We start from the raw sequence: 17,520 nt of genomic DNA, 5'->3' as shown, positions 1-17,520 counted from the left end.
TTTCTTTTTCTTGTCTGATTGCTGTGGCTAGAATTTGCAGTACTATGTTGAGTAATAGTGGTGAAAGCGGACACCCTTGTCTTGTTCCTGATCTTAAGGGGAAAAGCTTTTAGTTTTTGACCATTGAGTATAATGTTGGCTGCAGGTTACTTGTATATGGCTTTTATTATGTTGAGATATGCTCCCTCTATTCCCACTTTGCTGAGTGCTTTTGTTATAAATGGGTGCTGGATTTTATCAGATGCTTTTTCAGCATCTATTGACAAAAACATGGAACGCTTCACAAATTTGCGTGTCATCCTTTCCCAGGGGCCGTACAAGTCTTCTCTTATCGTTCCAGTTTTAGTGTGTGTGCTGATGAAGCAAACACTGATTTTATTTTTTGCAGGTTTATATTTGCTGTGTTTAAGAACAAACGATTTCTTTTAAAGTTTTGACTTATAAAAAGAAAAAACAGTACAGAAACAAACAATCATTGATTTAAAAAAGATATATTATTTTCTTCTGCATAAAGATTTGTTACCTGTATAGCTGTTTCAGTGTGAAGTTGGGAAGTATATAGCCCAGTAAGATAATGATTTCCTTAGTTGCTAACAGTTTTGAAAGCTATTCAGTAGTTAACATATCACATTTTTTTAATCTAGCTATTCATGAGGTCATTAGCCATTTAGAAATTTTATAATATATTTAGGTGAAAACAGATTCTGGCATGTTTTTATCTTGTGCGTTTCAGAAGGGTGCCCTCCTGCATAGAGAGTTTGTGTTGGTTGAACCTCACCCGGTCGCTAGGACAGCAGCACTCCGAGGGCCGGAGTGCGATGACCACGGAAGCTCGGGCTCGGCGTCGGGAGGCACCTGGAAAGCGTCCGGTGCTGTCTTCCCCCAGTGTCGTGCTCATGCTGTTGGCTTTGGAATAAATTGGAAATACATTTTTTAAAAGATTTTCTTTATTAGGTTTTAGAGAGGGGAAGGGAGGGAAAAAGAGAGAGAAAAACATCAGTGTGTGGTTGCCTCTCAGTTGCCTCTCATGTGGCCCCCACTGAGGACCTGGCCTGCAACCCAGGCATGTGCCCTGACTGAGAATCAAACCTGCGACCCTGAGGTTTGCAGCCTGTGCTCAGTCCACTGAGCTGTGCCAGCCAGGGTGGGAATACGTTTTTCACTCACTCCTTCCCATGTTCTTTTTACTTTGGTTTATTTAAGTCTTTATATATTTCTGTGAACTCTAATCATTTCCAATATTTTATGGTACCACCATGCCATGAATATGTAACTTAACTACAAAAAATAGAGAAGAAAACTATACATTTTGGAATCATAAATGGTTTAGTTAAATAAAAAGCCTGTTTCAACAGAAACAGATTAGCTCATCGGGGTGCCAAAAGGTATCTGTAATGGCTGTTTTAACTCATGACATCTCATATGCAAATAATTCCATTGCTCCTCAAACTTTTTTACTAAGTTTTAGCATCTATTGATTTTTGCCTGAATCAATTACTACTGTGATGATTGCCAAGTGGTGATTTTCTAAATCCATTATTTAAAAAATTGAATTTATTGGGGTGACATTGGTTAATAAACGATACAGTTTTCAAGTGTATAATTCTTTAATTCATCATCTGTATATTGTATTGTTTACCATCCAAAGTCTAGTCTCCTCCCATCCCTATCCCTGTTTACCTCTTCTACCTGCCTCCGTTATTTCTCTTTCATTGATTATTTGGGATATGCTTTAAGGAAGAGCTTTTCTTATTTTTTTTTACTCATTCATTCATTCATTCATTCATTCATTTATATTAGTGTGGACTCATTGATTCTTATTTATTTATTTAAATTTCATTTCAGTTGTTGTTCAAGTACAGTTTTCTGTCTTTTACTCTCATCCCAGCCCACCCACCTATCCCTCCCCACCTCCCTCCCATTTCCACCCCCCCTAGTTTTTGTCCATGTGTCCTTTATACTTATTCCTGTAAACCCTTCCCCTTTTCCCCTGAAATTCCCCTCTTTCTCCCCTCTGGTCACTGTCAGCCTGTTCTCTATTTCAGTGTGTTTGGTTATATTTTACTTGTTTGTTTGTTTTATTGTTTAGGTTCCTGTTACAGGTGAGATCATATGGTATTTGTCTTTCACTGCCTGGCTTATTTTACTTAGCATAATGCTTTCCAGTTTCATCCGTGCTGTCTTGAGAGGTTGTGGAGAAAAGGGGACCCTGGTTCACTGTTGGTGGGATTGCAGACTGGTACAACCACTATGGAAAACAGTGTGGAATTCCCTTGGAAAACTAAAGATGGGTCTGCCTTTTGACCTGGCAAATCCACTGCTAGGATTATACCTAAGAACCCTAAAACACCAATCCAAAAGAATCTATGCACCCCAATGTTCATAGCAGCACAATTTGCAATAGCCAAGTGCTGGAAGCAACCTAGGTGCCCATCAGTAAATGATTGGATCAAAAAACTATGGTACATTTACTCAATGGAATTCTGTGCAGCAGAAAGAAAGAAGGAGCTCCTACCCTTGGTGATAGCATCATTGATTCTTATTTTATTCATTAGGTTTTAGGCGGGATGTTACCTGTGAGAGCCTGTTGGAACTTTTTGAACAGTGGAGTCATTGTGAGAGAAACTGACGGGCCATTTCCTTAAATTCTGTTTAGGAGTGTCATCTCTGCACTCGGTATGTTTTTTTTTTTTCAGGGCCTAGTTCTAGGTATAATCAGATTGTTAGTGGTTTATGTCCTCACTCCTGACATGGATGTTAAGAATTAATGTTTTAGGAGTATAATACATGTGAGGTGTTGTTACATATTTCCTTCTAAATTTTTAAAAAATTAAATGCAAATTTTATTAAGGATTTCCAAGTACATATTTCAAATTTCTTGAATGGAGTAGAACTATTCTGGAACTGGAGAGATGGCAGAGATGAATACCGTTATCCCTTGAAACCCCAACTTTGTTAAGAGAACATTCCTTCAGAATTGAAGTTGTCATGTAAACTTGGTGTGTGGTACGCCGAGGGCAAGAGGGGCAATTGTCCGTGGGCGCGAGAGAAGGTTTGTCCCGTGCATGGATAATACATTGCCAGGAGGCTTGTGAGCCCACTGCTTGTAGTCTTTCTTGATATAATTAGCCGTGACTTTAAAATGTGCAGTGGCATATAGTTCTTCCTTATCAGTGCTCTTGGAATCTGGTCATTAGATTTCAGCACTTCTCTTTCCAGACCTCCTGGTTCTTTCTAATTGTGCTTTAAAAGTCTTATCAACTAGATTTCGTGGGCAAAATGGTTCTGGGTTTGTTTGTTTGGTTTTTCCTTTTGCGTGGGTAGTGAGGCTTTGAACAGTATGATTCAGCAGCATATGGCAGTTCTGAGTTTAAAGCGATCTCGTTTAGTCAGAGCCTTAGACCGCCTTGCGGATGGATCCCTGAGAGGAGGTTGGCGGGAAGTGAGGTCCTCCTTCCAGCAGAGGGTCCCTTCCCGCAGCCGCCTAGCTTGCAGGAGCCCTTCCTGTTCGGCTGGCCTGGTCTGGCAGCCCCGCCCCGCCTCCGCCCCACCAACAACCACCGCTCTGATTGGCCAGGTCCCTGTCTCTTCTCTCTCCGCAGCCAATCGCGCCGGGCGAGGAGCTCCTGGTCTGGTACAATGGGGAAGACAACCCCGAGATAGCAGCTGCGATTGAGGAAGAGCGAGCCAGCGCCCGGAGCAAGCGGAGCTCCCCGAAAAGCAGGAAAGGTAGGAGTCCGCCGCCCCGGGTTTCCCCTCTGCACCTGGGCTGGCCAGATCCGGGCTTGGGCGGAGTCTGCAGCTCTCCGTGACCTTTTCTGGACCGGCTGCCGGCGTGATCTGGTCCCCCTCCCCCCGGGCCGCTGCTGAATCACGGCTCCGGACGCCACTTGGGCTCTTTTCTAAACTTGGGGCTGGGAATCCGGGCGTGGAAAAGTGCGCGGACCCCAGCGCGGTCTGAGAGCTAGTTGTCACTGCACTCACGGACGTCAAAATAGCTGGACCTGCGGTCGGGAGTAGCAGCCTGTCCCTTCAGAGCGGTGCACTCCCGGCATATTCTTAGCTTTTTGTGCTATTTGCCAGCGAACGCGTCATAAAAATGTGTTCCTACAGTGACATTTCCAGGTCCGCAGATTCGGTGCCCTTGTGTCCACTCGGATTGTGCAGTAAGGGCCGGGCGGGCTGTGGCTGATGAGCTCGCGTTACCCGGAGGGCAGAGATCTGGCCGCGCTGGGCTGTACGCTGCGACTCCGGGCAGGCGGGTCGGGGACTGTCACTACTCCACACGGGCTGGGCCCTGTCACTGGGCGTCACTCTGCGCTGCTCGGCGCTCCCCCCACCTTGGCCACACCACTGTGCTCCTCTCCGGGATGGTCCGGCCACTCTTCTCCATCCCACTCCACGCTGAGGCCCGGCCGCGCCACGCAACATTGCAGCACTCTTAGGGGGAGGCTAAGGTCTTAGCAGAGCAGATCTTCCTGAAATTAGGCCATTAACAAAATGGAAGTTGAAGAGCCTGCTGTTTTGTCACTTTTGACTCAACTCCAAGAGTTTTGTTTTATGATGTTTTCAACCCAAGGTAAAGCGTAGCCACCCGTAGTAAAGGGAGGGGATCCTGGTAGGAAAATAGTTTGGTTGGATGTATCAGATTTTAGCTGGCATTTTGACACATTGTTGGGATTTTTTTTTTTAAGGAAGAATTTTCATGTGAGTTTGTGAATCTTTTGTAGAGCGTAGTTTGACTGTATGCCAGGGCACAATATGGCAGTTGCTTGCTAATAAAAAACTTTTTATTTTTTGCTCGCCTTAGTCTTAAGTAAGTTTTTGTAGTTATTTGAACTTAGGAGTCACTCTTTATTAACTCAGTATACATTGTGGAGTGATCTGTGGAAGTGATATGGCAAATAAAATCACAACAGAAGCTTGATTTTGGGAAAATGTAAAAATAGTACTTAACAATGTAGGCAAGAAGTCCTTTTTGGTTTTTGCATCACATAATTCTTTTGTATTTCACAGTGTCATATGAATACAACTAACTCATCCAAGGAACAGTTTTAGGCCTTTTACTAAATACATGTTCTTTATTTGTTGAAGTGATTTTGTTGCTATTTTAGGTCATTGAATACATTGTCCTGAATCAGATGACCAGGGCCTAGAAAATTCCCAGGTTTTGATTTTTGTTTGTTTCTTCTTCTTCTTCCTTTTCTTTTTTTCTTTTTTTTTTTTTTGCTGTTTTAACTGGGTATTGAGGTTTTATTGACATTAGGCTTAGTGCATAATTGTTTACAAAGTGTTCACATAATTCAACCTGTTTCTTTATTTAATGTTCATTTTGTTTATAACTAATGCCACCAGCCTTTCCAGGTAAGTTGTGATTTGCAGGGGTTGGAGTTTGGGGGGAAGGGAAAATGTTTACTTCTCTGCTAAGCATAACTAACTCATATATTGAAGCATATTTATAGCTTAATGGAAACCACTCTAAGGCTTTTCTCTTTGGCATACTTTGGCGTGCATATTTAAAACATTTTACTGCTTTTCTTTTTAATTTACTCCTTAATTTTTTAATCTTTTCATTTAGTTGAGCTTGGGAAAAAGAACTGAAAATAAACTTTGTTTATTAATGATTAATGAACTTACACATGTTCATTTTCATACCTGTGTAAATTACTGAGTTTTTATGTTGAGTTAAGTAGTTCATATTTCTTTTTATCCTGCTATTATTTTTGTAACTACTCTGGGCAGCATATAACCCACTGAATCTTAGGTTTTAATTAAAATACTTGAGTGAAGCTCACTCTTGGAACTTAGTCTGTTTTGAACAGCTTACTGGTAAAAAGTCATGTTTGAACTTTATGACCTGAAATTTAGAGAGTTTAAATAATGAGTCAGGCTTTTTTGTTTTTAAGTTAAATACTCCATGAAAGCGAATTTATAGCTTGCAGGGACCTGAAATGGGGAACTTTTTATATGAACTTGGTTCTGTACGGGTCTTCTGTGTGTGTGACCTCAGACATTTTAATATCTTTTCAGTCAGCGATGCCAGTGAGTAAATCAACATAAATGTCACTCAGTGGCAGTGTTAACTTAGTATTTCTGAAAGCCAGATGTTGAACACACGCAGGCTGACAGGTAGATTGACAGTAGACCTGACTTCCCTCGGAGGCAGGCAGAGAGAAACAAAGGGCTGAATTCCGCGGAGTTCTGGGCTCGGCTCCTTTGCACAGCAGCTGCTAGGCCTACAGCTGTGCATGCATGTGGTGCCTTTCAGAATTCATCACATTGCTGGGGGGTCATGAGGGGAGTTCTGGGCCATGAAAAGTCCTGATTCGTTTACATCGGAGGGGGTCCCTTCCTCTCCTCTGCGTCTCTGTCTCACAGTGGTTAATGTTTGTTAACCCCCTGCTGTGTGCCAGGCATTCTGCTGGGTGGTGCTGGGCAGTGACTCTTCTCAATACACCTGTAGTCCAGAGACAAACGTTAAATCAGTAAGTTGCTGATCAAGCGCCTAGATGCTTGGCATGGAATAGGCCTGCAATAAATATTCGTTGGTTGGCAAACAAAGACACACACAAACCTGTAGTGAAGGAAAAGAACATGGTGTTGTGAGAACACAGTTCGTCTTGTCTCTGACCAGGGAGCATGTGGTTTGCCATAGGCCAGTGATGTACACGCCTTGGGCATTTTGAGCTAGAATTTTGGACTCTCAGCTTTGTAATTCAGTCTAACTTCTTACATGTCTGAACAGGAGAAGTCCCTTGGATGGGACAGATTAAACTTTTCAGGTATAGCGGGAAGGGAGGGTTTTTACTGTCGGGTGTTTTCGATTATTTTAATTTGAACCATAGGAAGGTTATAATGTGTAAAGTAGCAGAAGGGCCAATTTTGGGTCCATTTACCATCTTTTCCATTTCAGTCTTTTATTTGTTAGTGTGAAAAATTAAATTTGCTTGTTAGCAATAAACAATGACTGTGGGCAAACCTTTTTTTTTTTTTTGCAAATGTTCTTTTCAAATCTAATAGAATATAATCGCAAAATGTGTTGTTGCCCTCCCCTCTCTTGGCTACATAAGAGCCCTATATGAAATTATTTCACTCTAAATAAACAACAGGGGCTATATTCAAATGGGCTTAATGGAAGGAATGGAAAATGCAGGGCCCCTCGGTTTTTACCAGGTGACTGGGCAAATCATATAACCTCTCTGGGGCATCGTTTTCCTATTTTGAGAGTGGGTGCCTGACGCTCGCATGGACGGGCCTTGTGCTCCCTAACCCCACAGGGCTACTGTCGGAGCAAATGAGACAATAAAAATGGAACATCTCCGTGTGGCCTGTGAATCCGTGGTGCTTGTGCCACCGACAGAATGCAGTGGACAGAAGAGCCACTGAATCTGTGACTCATTCCGTCGGCCAGCAGTCATGGGCACAGTTATGGGGCCTCGGTGGGAGGTCGGAGGATGCAGTGGGTCTCTCCCCTCGTCCTTCCCGTGGCAGAGCCTCACTCTGTGCCCAGTCACCTCTTTTGAGGGCCTGGTTCTAATCTATTGACTTTCCTATTCACAGCAAATTAGTAGGAAATTAGAAAGGGAGAGTTACTTATAGCAGCTAGTGATTTTGTTGCTGATAGCTGAGTAGTAAAGAAGATGGAATACTTATATTCTATATAACAGAGTCAGGAATGAACTGCAAGAAGCACAATTCCTTAAGCCTACTGAGCAGGTTCAAGTAGTGCTTTATAAAAACTGTAAATAGTCCCTGAGAGTATCAGCTAATTTATAGTATTTATCTAGGTGACTTTTAGACACCACAGAACAGATAAATTATAATCAGCCTAAAAGGGAAATATTTCATCTGTCTCTACAATTAAAATCATTCAAGTAAAAAACCTTGGCATTGTGACGAATGCTCAAGTTCTTTCACATTGTACACATTTGAAGTTCTTTTTTCAAAGGCAACAAAGCCTATAAAAATTGATAGTCACTTTAGGGAGATAAGGGATCCACAGAATAACTGGGTCTGAGGTAGTTTATTTTATTATTCTATTTATGTTTTTTACCTTTTGTAAGTGCTAACCTAACAGACCATTGATGTTGAGAGAAGGAAAGGGGAACTCTGGGCCGGGATGGCTGGGGCGTCTCTGTCTAGACAGAGGGGCCGGATTGGGCATCTCAGAACTGAGAGCCGGGAGCAGAGCAGAGGGGCCTTGGGGACTGGGAGCGGGTCGAGGGTCGTGGGTGTGGTGGTGGTCTGCCCCCAGTCACTTCACAAGTGAGTGCTGTATCCACGTCGGGACTCAGTCTGGGTGCTGAAGGGCCAGGTCCCTGCTCTCAAGGAACTGACTGACATTCTATAAAGTGAGGGGATCTTCCAGCAAGATGAACAAGACAGGTCTCTGTAATGTCACTAAAGGGTGTGTGTGTGAAGTATGTCGTGACTGTAGATGGGTGGCCAGCAGTGGCTTTTTGGAGGCTATGACATGAGTGATACAGAGTGGGATCCATCAAGTTCTAGGGTCTGAGAGCTCCAGGAAGAGGGACAATTTGGGTGTTACTGTTAGCATCTTGGGAAATTTATTGCTGGGCCAGTGCCTAGTGAGGGCCACCTAGTAACTCACATGAGTAATTTTGAGTTATGAAACTCAATGCTGCAAACAGACACCTTGGCTTCTCTTCCACCAGGTACTGCATTTGGTGTCTGGATTGGTAGGGAGCGTTGGAGAGATGGCTCAAAACTACTCAGGGGGAGCTTAACCATTTTATTGCAGCTCAGTGCAGGTCAGACTTGTCCTGGGTGTTTTCGTTGGGGTGGATGGGGTCCAGGATGGGGAGGGCCGAGCAGGAACCTTTTGGGAGAGGAAGCCGTGCTGCTTCGTGGTCACAGAGCGAAGCGCAGTGGGAAGGACCTGTAGGAAGGAAAGTGAGGAGGGGAAGAAAAGAGCAGTGCATGAGGTGGGGAAAGGAACACTCCCAGAGGCATGAGGTCAAGGACGCTGCTAGACAACAAGTAGAGACAGCGGATGCAGCAAGAGGCTCTGATGCAGACGCAGAGCCGTGGGCAGAGGTGTGTGGCACTGTTGCCGGACGGTCACGAGGCCGGGCGGTTGCTGCTTAGTGCTGCGCGCTCCCACGGGCACTGCAGTAAGCCCGGGCTTTGGTGGCGTCCACACCATCTTCACGGTTCGGGGCGAGGATGTGGAAACGAGTGAGTGGGGTAATTTGTCCAGGTGAACGGCGGTCGGAACTCCAGCCCAGGAGTCCGTGCCCGTTCCTCCACAGAGAACGCAGCTGCCTGTCCACTCTCCTGTGTGGTGGGCGGCCGCAGAAACGACAGTGTGGGTTCCATCGAAAGTTAAATTAGCGGTATGTTTAATAAATGCAGAGAATAGGTGGGCCTCGGTGGAGCTTGCTCTCTTCCCCTTTCACAGCAGTGCGCAGCTCTTCCGGGCTCCTTGGGCAGAGCTGAGGGCGGAAGCCTGACTGTGGTGCCCATGGATGGTGGCAGCCCAGCCCTGAACCTGCGGCCTGGGGGAGTGGTAGGCAGACCCGCTGTCCACTCCTCACAGGGGCTCACCGTAGCTCTGGTTGGCGGGGGCTGCAGCCTGGCGTGGGGCAGTTGGAGGGGGCTGTGTTTCTGTGGAAATGCCACCCCAGCAGTAAATGCCGTATGGCTGGCAAGACTGTTGCCTTGGACCGGAGTGAAGGGTGTCCTCATCCCCTCTTGTAGCTCTGCTGCCTTGTAGTTGAGTGATGTCCTTCCTGAGCATTGGGTGTCCCGTCCCTGGTGGTCACCTGCCAGGCGCTGTGCTGCGGCCGTTGCCGTGGGCTGTTTTTGGAAGCTCAGAACAGTTCTAATATTTTCCTGACAGTGTCAGAATTTCTAAACTTCCTAATTCTGCTGCTACTGAATTGCCCCAAATTTAGGTAAATCAGTTGGTCAGTATTTTTGCTTTGTGCCTTTGATTCTTATGTTATAACCTTGTTACAAGGAAATTATGTGGATTAACTAAAAATTTCCAAAGCATTTTTGCAAAATGTTGACCCACATTTTGGTGAATGATCTTAAAAAAATCCCAAAGTATACCGTGATTGAAAACATCAGAATTGAGTGAGTTCAGAAATACGCTATGTTCTGTCTATACTCAGGTGGCTGTTCGGTTCTCCCACCCATATGTGAATTGGAAGGTGAGAATTGGCCTAATGTAGGAAAAAAGTTTGATTGTGATTACATTTTCTTTTTTAAAAAAAGATTTTATTTAATTGTTTTTAGAGAGGGGGAAGGGAAAGAGACAAAGAAGGAGAGAAACAGCACTGTGCAAGAGAGAAAGAGTTGCCTCTCACAGGTCCCCAACTGGGGACCTGGCCTGCAACGCAAATATGCTCCCTGACTGGGAATTGAACCAGCAACCCTTTGTTTTGCAGGCTGGCTTTAGTCTCTTCCCCTCCGTCCCTCCCTCTCTCTCTTTCTTCTTTCTAAAAATTTATTTATTGAGTTTTACAGAGAGAGGGAAGTGGGGAGGGAGAGAGCAAACATCGATTTATCGTTCCACTTACTGATGCATTCATTGGTTGCTTCTTGCATGTGCCCTGGCTGGGGATTGAACCTGCAACCTTGGTGCATCTGGACCGATGCTGTAACCAACTGAGTGACCCAGCCAGGGCCTGAAGTTTGGTGTTACTGATGTTAATATTTCGGGTGATGTTTGGGGAAGCCGAATGACATGTAGAAGCAAGAGTTATTTGAAACCACTGCTGCTGTTTCTCAAAGTGAAAAAGATGGAACTGAAAGCAGCCATCTTTTCTAACCACTCAGAATAAACCAGTGTCAGGCATTACAGAATTCTTGGCCAAATTCATTCTTGTGCTGTATTTTGATATGGACATATCTCATAGTTTTACATTTATCTGCACATTGTGTATGTGACGAATCATGTTCTCTGTTGGTGGCGACCGTAATCTTGTTTCTTCAACACGTCTTGCAAGTGCCTAGTGCTGTACTTGGGGTTCCATGTAAGAACAGTGCCCAACTTAGGTAGTTTCAGTTAAGATTTTTTTGATTTATGATGGTGCAGAAGTGACAATGCATTCGTCAGAACCTAACTAGGTTAAGCTGTGGTGTTCGGCAGGTTAAACACATTCGTGACTATGGTATCTTCAGCTTACTATGGGTTTATCAGGAAGCGACCCCATTGTAAACAGAGGCACATCTGTACATCATTGCTAATCTCCCCAGTAGCCCCACTAAGCAGTGAGCGTTGCGATCATTGCCCTCTGTGGATGAGGAAGCTGATGCTCAGAGAGGGCTCACGTGGTTTGCCCAAGTTCACCCATCTACTAAATTACTTGGCTTGGCCTAAATCCAGTTTTCATTCATGATGTTTCTAAGTAGAATAGTTATACCGAGTAAGTAGCAGTGTTTTAGAAGACTTTGCCAATTATCCAAGATGAACTTTCACTACTTACTTTAGAATTGCCCTCTTTAATCCTAAATAAGGCAGTTTAAGGTGATTAAGTGACCTCTTCGTCTTCAATATCAGAAAGCTGTGTTATGGTGAGAACCAGGCTTTCCGTTATTCTTGCTTTGGGGGCTTATAGACTGAATAGATTTATTACATTCCTTGAGGCACCTCAGACAGCTTTTAAAAATGCTGACAGATTACATTTTATTTCTCACTGGCTGTTGTCTGTTCTTTAACAACATATTTGTTGGTTTGAGCTTCTTATGAATACTTAATTTCTCTAAAGTTTTACATGATTTTTGAAAGCAGCTGAGAAACCATGAGAGCAGAGGGAGGTGTTGCCTCGGCCCGACTCCTCCCGCAGAGCAGGCGGCAGCGGGCCAGGTCTGGGAGGGCAGAGCTCCCTGGTGGTGTCTTCCTGAGGATTTCAGGAACCCCGTGGGCTTCAGCTGCCTCCTCTGCACCAGTGTGTTTTTGTTGAGTGGCCAAATGCTGAGAATGACTGAGTCAAACATAATTTTTAACATTTTCATAAGCTGACTTTATGGATCTTGAACATGCTGTAATTCACATACACTCTAAAAATTAAATATAGAAACTATAAGTGCAATTCTGACTTGTCACTTGTCTTCAATAAAAGATAGGGTTTTTTTTTTTTTGGTCAAATGCCTATGGGGGATAGCTGTGTAATTTTTACTTTTTCCTTTAAGAGGAGCTCATCTGAAGTGCTGGAAGCGGTACCGATGTAAGAGGCTTTGTTTGGGGTGAAGTGCGCCTGTTCCGGCGACCTGACTCATCCCTGAGAAAGCACCTAAAGGAAGTGAGGAGGGGAGAGGCGTTGCCTGGACCTGCCCGAGCGCTCGCATTTCCTAACGCAGGGCAGGGGCTGCTTTCGTAATTGTATTCATTCCACAGAGAGTCTTTAGGATGTGTGTATGTTTATAAAATTGTAAAAACTTTTCAAATTTGACACAAAATGTGAAATGGCCATTTCTACCTGAACCTTTTACTGAAGGGGCTTTATACCCTTGTTCCTCAAAGGTTTGGTGAACCATGGTAGATGAGATCATCTGGATTTTCGTTTTTCAGATTTTTAGGCATTTTCCTTTCTGTCATACCCTTTTCTGTAAAAATTAGGTAGCAGTAACTTTGTTTAAAAGGTGAAAACTCAGTGCATGTATTAAGAAAAAGTCTTGAGGGATGATGGATAAGAAGCTAGAAAATTGTCAGCATTCTGTAGCATCGGTTACAGCTATTCTTCCCGTTTTGTAGTTGTGACCCTGACATTTAAAATTTTTTTTAAAGATTTTATTTATTTATCTTTAGAGGGGAAGGGAAGGAGAAAGGGAGAGAAACATCAATGTATGGTTGCCTTTCATGCATCCCCTGCTGGGAACTGGCCTGCAGGGAACCAGCCTGCAACCCAGGCATGTGCCCTGACTGGGAATCGAACAATGATTGTCTGGTTCGCAGGCCCGTGCTCAATCCACTGAGCTACACCAGCCAGGCTAAAATATTTTTTGATGGAAGTTTTAATTGGTATATATATTTTCAGTGTTATATATTGGTTAATATATATATTTTTAATAAACAAAGATTATATGAAAAGTCTCAAAGGCAAGAGATTTATTCTGATGATGACATGATGATATTGTATGTACGTGGTATATGCAAGTACCAGTTTCTAAAATGAGATTATGACATTTAAAGTTGCTAATTTGATCCTTTCAAAGCTTCGACTTTTATATGTTTATATGAGTTTAGTCAGTGTCTAAAAGTTAGAAACCTGATTTCACCCTCGGTGAATTAGCTGTCTGTCGTTGGTCATGTGCAGTGGCAGAGGGTTGTCTTTGCTTTGGTTAAAAAGAAAAGCACTTAGTACAACGGCAGTTAAATCCAGCCCCCACCCACCCCCTTGTTTCTGTACAGCTACAGTGGTAACACCCCTTCCTCTCCTGCTGGACTCCTGACTCTTGATGCAGTCTTCTGTAGGTTTCCTAAGACATCACATGTCACAAAAATGAAGACAAACTGGTTTGTTCACCGTATTCAGAACCTCTAAATTGAATTAGGTGCCCTGTTTGAAGTTGTAATACAGTTGAAAATGGGCAACAAGGCGATTTTTGTGCCTTTTGTTATTCTTTCCACTGATGGACTTTTTCTGGTCAGTTTTCATTTTCTTGCCAATTTCAGGGGTAAAATATGCCTTTCTGGCTTTGTTGGCTGTATTTTTTGTTTTTAATGTACAAGATTATCAGAAACTACTTGTTTCTCATGGAACAAAGTGACGACTGGCTTTAAACAGAAAGTCCAAGGTCCCTATGAGGACGGAGGCCTTCCCTGCCCTCCGCCCGTTGTGTTAGTGCCTCCTCTTTGAGCACGTGAACTTGGCATTGGTGGAGATGTCCGTCCGTTCTTCATCTTGGCAAGGTTTACGGTGCAGGCAGCAGGAGCTGGTTAGTTACAATTTTGAGCTTTTATACACAGAACAATCTCTTTGTCCATTTACACATTCTGGGTTGCGATTTGTAGGGTGAACATTGGAGTTGAAATTACAATTTCCCTCTCCCTGGGTGTTCAAAACAAGTTATAAAAAAGAACGGCTATCAGCAGTCTTGCTCTTAGTTGGAATTTTGAACAGGACTTAGGATTCTAAATTTGCTTGTTTTAAGGAGTTTTACTAGCTATTAAATGTATTATCACAGGAAGTATCTTTTCCTTGTGAGATATGATCAGAGGATTATTTGATAATGAGCAAATTTGAGTGTTAAGCTTAACAAATGCCTCTTGAAGCTTGATTCCATCAAAGTGATAAATTCAGGAATTCAGGATAGAAAAGATGGTAAATCACTGCATGCCAAGGTGAATTAAGTTCATAGTTGTAGTAGAGTGTAGAAAATATTAAATTAAGAAGAGGTACTGCTTGCCTTGTTTGGTGTAGCTCAGTGGATTGAGCCCTGGCCTGCGAACCAGAGGACAGCAGTTCAATTCCCAGTCAGGGCACATGTCTGGGTTGCAGGCCAGTTCCCAGCAGGGGACGCACGAGAGGCAACCACACATTGATATTTCTCTCCCTCTCTCCTTCTCTTCCCCTCTAAAGATAAATAAATTTTAAAAAATTAAAAAAAAAAGAGGTGCTGCTTAACCATATCAGACTCGCTTCGGTTTTTAAGAGGCAGGGCCCTCTAAATATCATGGCCGATTGTCAGAAAGGATGTGGAATTGGCAAACTTTGTGTTAGTAGTGAGTGATTGTTTTAATGGCTCCATCCGCACCTTCAGTTTTCATGCTGAAGCACGTTATAAAAACAGCCACCCACCCAAGGTTTTTTCAGTGGGGTGGAAGTACACTGCTGGGGCTTCACTGTTTCTCCCCTTTAAACCCAGCTTGGTCGGTACTTTGCCCAGCGAGACCTTGTTTACGGTGATCCTGAAATGTGGGTGTGTGTTGGTGGGCAGAGATGGGGGCTGGGTTCTGGTAACTGGAGTACGTGGACTTCACTGTGGTGCGCCGGAACATACCCTTGGAATTAGGAGGCCGGATTCCAGGCCCGGCTCCACCAATCGGGCAGTGTGACTTTGGATGGGCTACTCTCCGTGTTTCGATCTTCAGTTTACCTGTCTCTAAAATGGGGATAAGACCTACTTTGTAGGGTTACTGTGATCTGTGAGCAAGAGCCTCATAGGAACAGATGTGGCGCCCTGACCTTGGGCTCTTCCCTTGTCATTGGTGGGCACCAGTTAGGTCTGGTAACTCCGCCTGTTCATTAACTTATTGTGGCATTTCTGGATTTTAAAAAAATGAACAGCTTCAACATCTTTTAAGATGTCCTTTAAACACCTATGCAGTTTGCTTTGGTGACATGGAGTAGATGGCAAATTAGGTAAGAGTAAAGAGATTCTTTCCATCTGCAATTGGACAAACATCAGAGCATCAGAGAATTCCTCAGATGCTAGAGACCCGCATCTTTCTTGAAAGCTGTCTTGTTCTACTAGTTATGCAAACTAGGACACCGGTGGTTACAGGTTGGCGGACAGAGAACTCATGTTCTGTTATTTACTTGCTGCCCAAATGAAGGGTTTTCTGTTTTCTTCCTGGTCTTCTGTCTTACCTTGACGTGGTCCAGACCACTCAGAGTGGCTCTACTGGACTGTCATAGCCAAGTTTTAAGGCAGGTGACATTTTGGATGAATTTTGGATACATTTTCTTAGATGTTAAATTATCAGACAGCCATGAAAGCCACTGTGTGGGAGCAATTTCAGTGCTGTGCTTGACAGAGGAGCGATCTGTTAAGCCCATCCTTCTGGATGTGAAGTCAGGAAAAAACCCAGAAGTGTGTGAGAGGGTCATTTTCTAATGAGGAGATGGTACTAATTAAGTTTATCGTCTCAGTTTTAAGGAAACAAATGCCATGATTATTTGTGCAACATTCGTGTTGAGTAATCTGAAGAGGCAGAGTCCTTCCCCCTCCCTCCCCCCAGAATCACATACATACTTCCTTTGACAGATGCACATTTATGGAAACTCACAGCCTGACTTTGTAATCACACAGGAGGTCCCTGAGCCTCCCTGTTTTGTGTTAATGCCTGTTTGTGACTATCTGGGGAGAGAAGCCTCAGGTGTTTTCTGATTTTCAAAGGTGTCTTCCTGAAAAGATTAGGAACCACTAAAGTATGAACTAATATGTTTAATTAAAAAATTAAACACAGTAACAATAAAATCAGTGGATTACACACTTAAAAATGAAATATATTTACAACTCCTGCTGTTAGGGCATTAATACATATTGACAGGGAGGTTGGTGTTTGCCAGCATTCTCTCTTCTCTCAGTGAAACTTCTGTCCTCTTTGGATTGTACATTTCCTTGCTGATATCTGGGTGGGATTGTGTGATTTGATGTAGAACAAAGGAAAGAAACAAATGGGTGAGTTTGGAGTTGTTAGTGGAAGCAGAAAGCCATTGTCTTCACAAGAAGGAACATATGCTGAAGATTCAGGCTTGTAGGCGTGGGGTTTCTGTAGTTTGTTTAGCAGAGTCTGCTGTGGCTAATCCTGACATTGACTCCGTTTACTGAGCTTGTCTGGCACTGTGCGAAGTTCCCTGCGCCCAGCATCTCATCTTCTCCCACGATGACAGTAGCGGGTGGTTATTTCACCGGTGTCTGTCGTGATGCTCCTTCCCATCTGCCCTGAGCAGAATTATTTCTCATTGGTGCAGTTTTGGCCCCAGGCTCCACAGTTTCAGTTTTGTGGGCCTCTGTCCTTGGAGGACCTGTTTTACCCAGAGTGCCACCTCAACACCGGGTGGGAGAGGGGAGCCCAGTCCAGGAGGTCTCCCTGTAGTTGGAGCTAGCTCTTTGCAGGGAAGACGTGTAACCTGTGAGGACACAGAACCTTTTGAGAGCCGGTGAAATGAGCAGCCGGAATGAGAGTGGGACCCTTCCTCCCAGTGCAGACATCGGCCTAGGAGGCAGTATTTCAAGGCCTGGTCCTCTGGGAGCCCTTCCCTCCAAGGGGCATTATTTTACTCCCTACTGACAAGAGAGAAGCATCCATGCAGGCAGTGTGGGATAATCCTTGGAGACCTGCACTGGGTGCGACTTCCTCTTTCCGAAAGGCACCTCAGTGACTGCTGGAGTCCGTGGGAAGAGCTGGAGGTCCGAGGCTCTGCCCTGAGTAGGGCCACAGCCCGCAGCTCTCTTAGCAGGTTTCTGAGTGTCCTGGCGCACCTGGCAGCACAGGGGTGTCTGCCACCACACCCCTCTCTCTGCCCTCCAGCCTGCTCCTTCCTCCCTCCTTCCCTTCCCTTTAAGAAATTTTTTTAATGAAATACAGATTCTCTGGAACAGTTTTTATACTCAGAACTTGCTTCTTGTTGACATCAGTAGGGCCTTTTCTCCAAGGGGCTTGCTTGTTTTTACCGAGTTAGTTGTGTAGCTTCGGTTTTGAATTCCTCCAGGGCAGACAGGGCAGACAGCTTTGCAGTGGAATATGTGAATTCCCCATGCTCTTAGCGAAGGGCCTTACAGGTGGTGAGCACCGAACAAGTCTCAAAATACCTCTTCACC

At 44.1% G+C, this 17,520-nt stretch overlaps 1 protein-coding gene and 1 non-coding gene across 6 annotated transcripts in view; one reads left to right on the top strand and one right to left on the bottom strand.

Moving 5' to 3' along the window:
* Positions 1-17,520, top strand: part of PRDM2 (PR/SET domain 2) — a 112,725-nt gene that overhangs the window by 46,586 nt on the left and 48,619 nt on the right. For all 5 annotated transcript variants that reach the window (XM_053660274.1, XM_037165642.2, XM_053660275.1 and 2 more), the window contains one exon: positions 3,603-3,729. In XM_053660274.1, the coding sequence (XP_053516249.1) occupies positions 3,603-3,729 (127 nt within the window). The remainder of the gene's footprint in view (positions 1-3,602; positions 3,730-17,520) is intronic.
* On the bottom strand, positions 265-370 carry LOC119064167 (U6 spliceosomal RNA). Its single transcript, XR_005085332.2, has one exon. It is a non-coding gene; the product is annotated as a U6 spliceosomal RNA (small nuclear RNA).

The sequence above is a fragment of the Artibeus jamaicensis genome, unplaced genomic scaffold, assembly GCF_021234435.1.
Source record: "Artibeus jamaicensis isolate MK-2021 breed Jamaican fruit bat unplaced genomic scaffold, CSHL_Jam_final scaffold_847, whole genome shotgun sequence".
Taxonomy (NCBI): Eukaryota; Metazoa; Chordata; class Mammalia; order Chiroptera; family Phyllostomidae; genus Artibeus; species Artibeus jamaicensis.
Note: the sequence above shows the minus strand (reverse complement) of the source record. Positions and strands in the feature narration are given on the sequence as shown.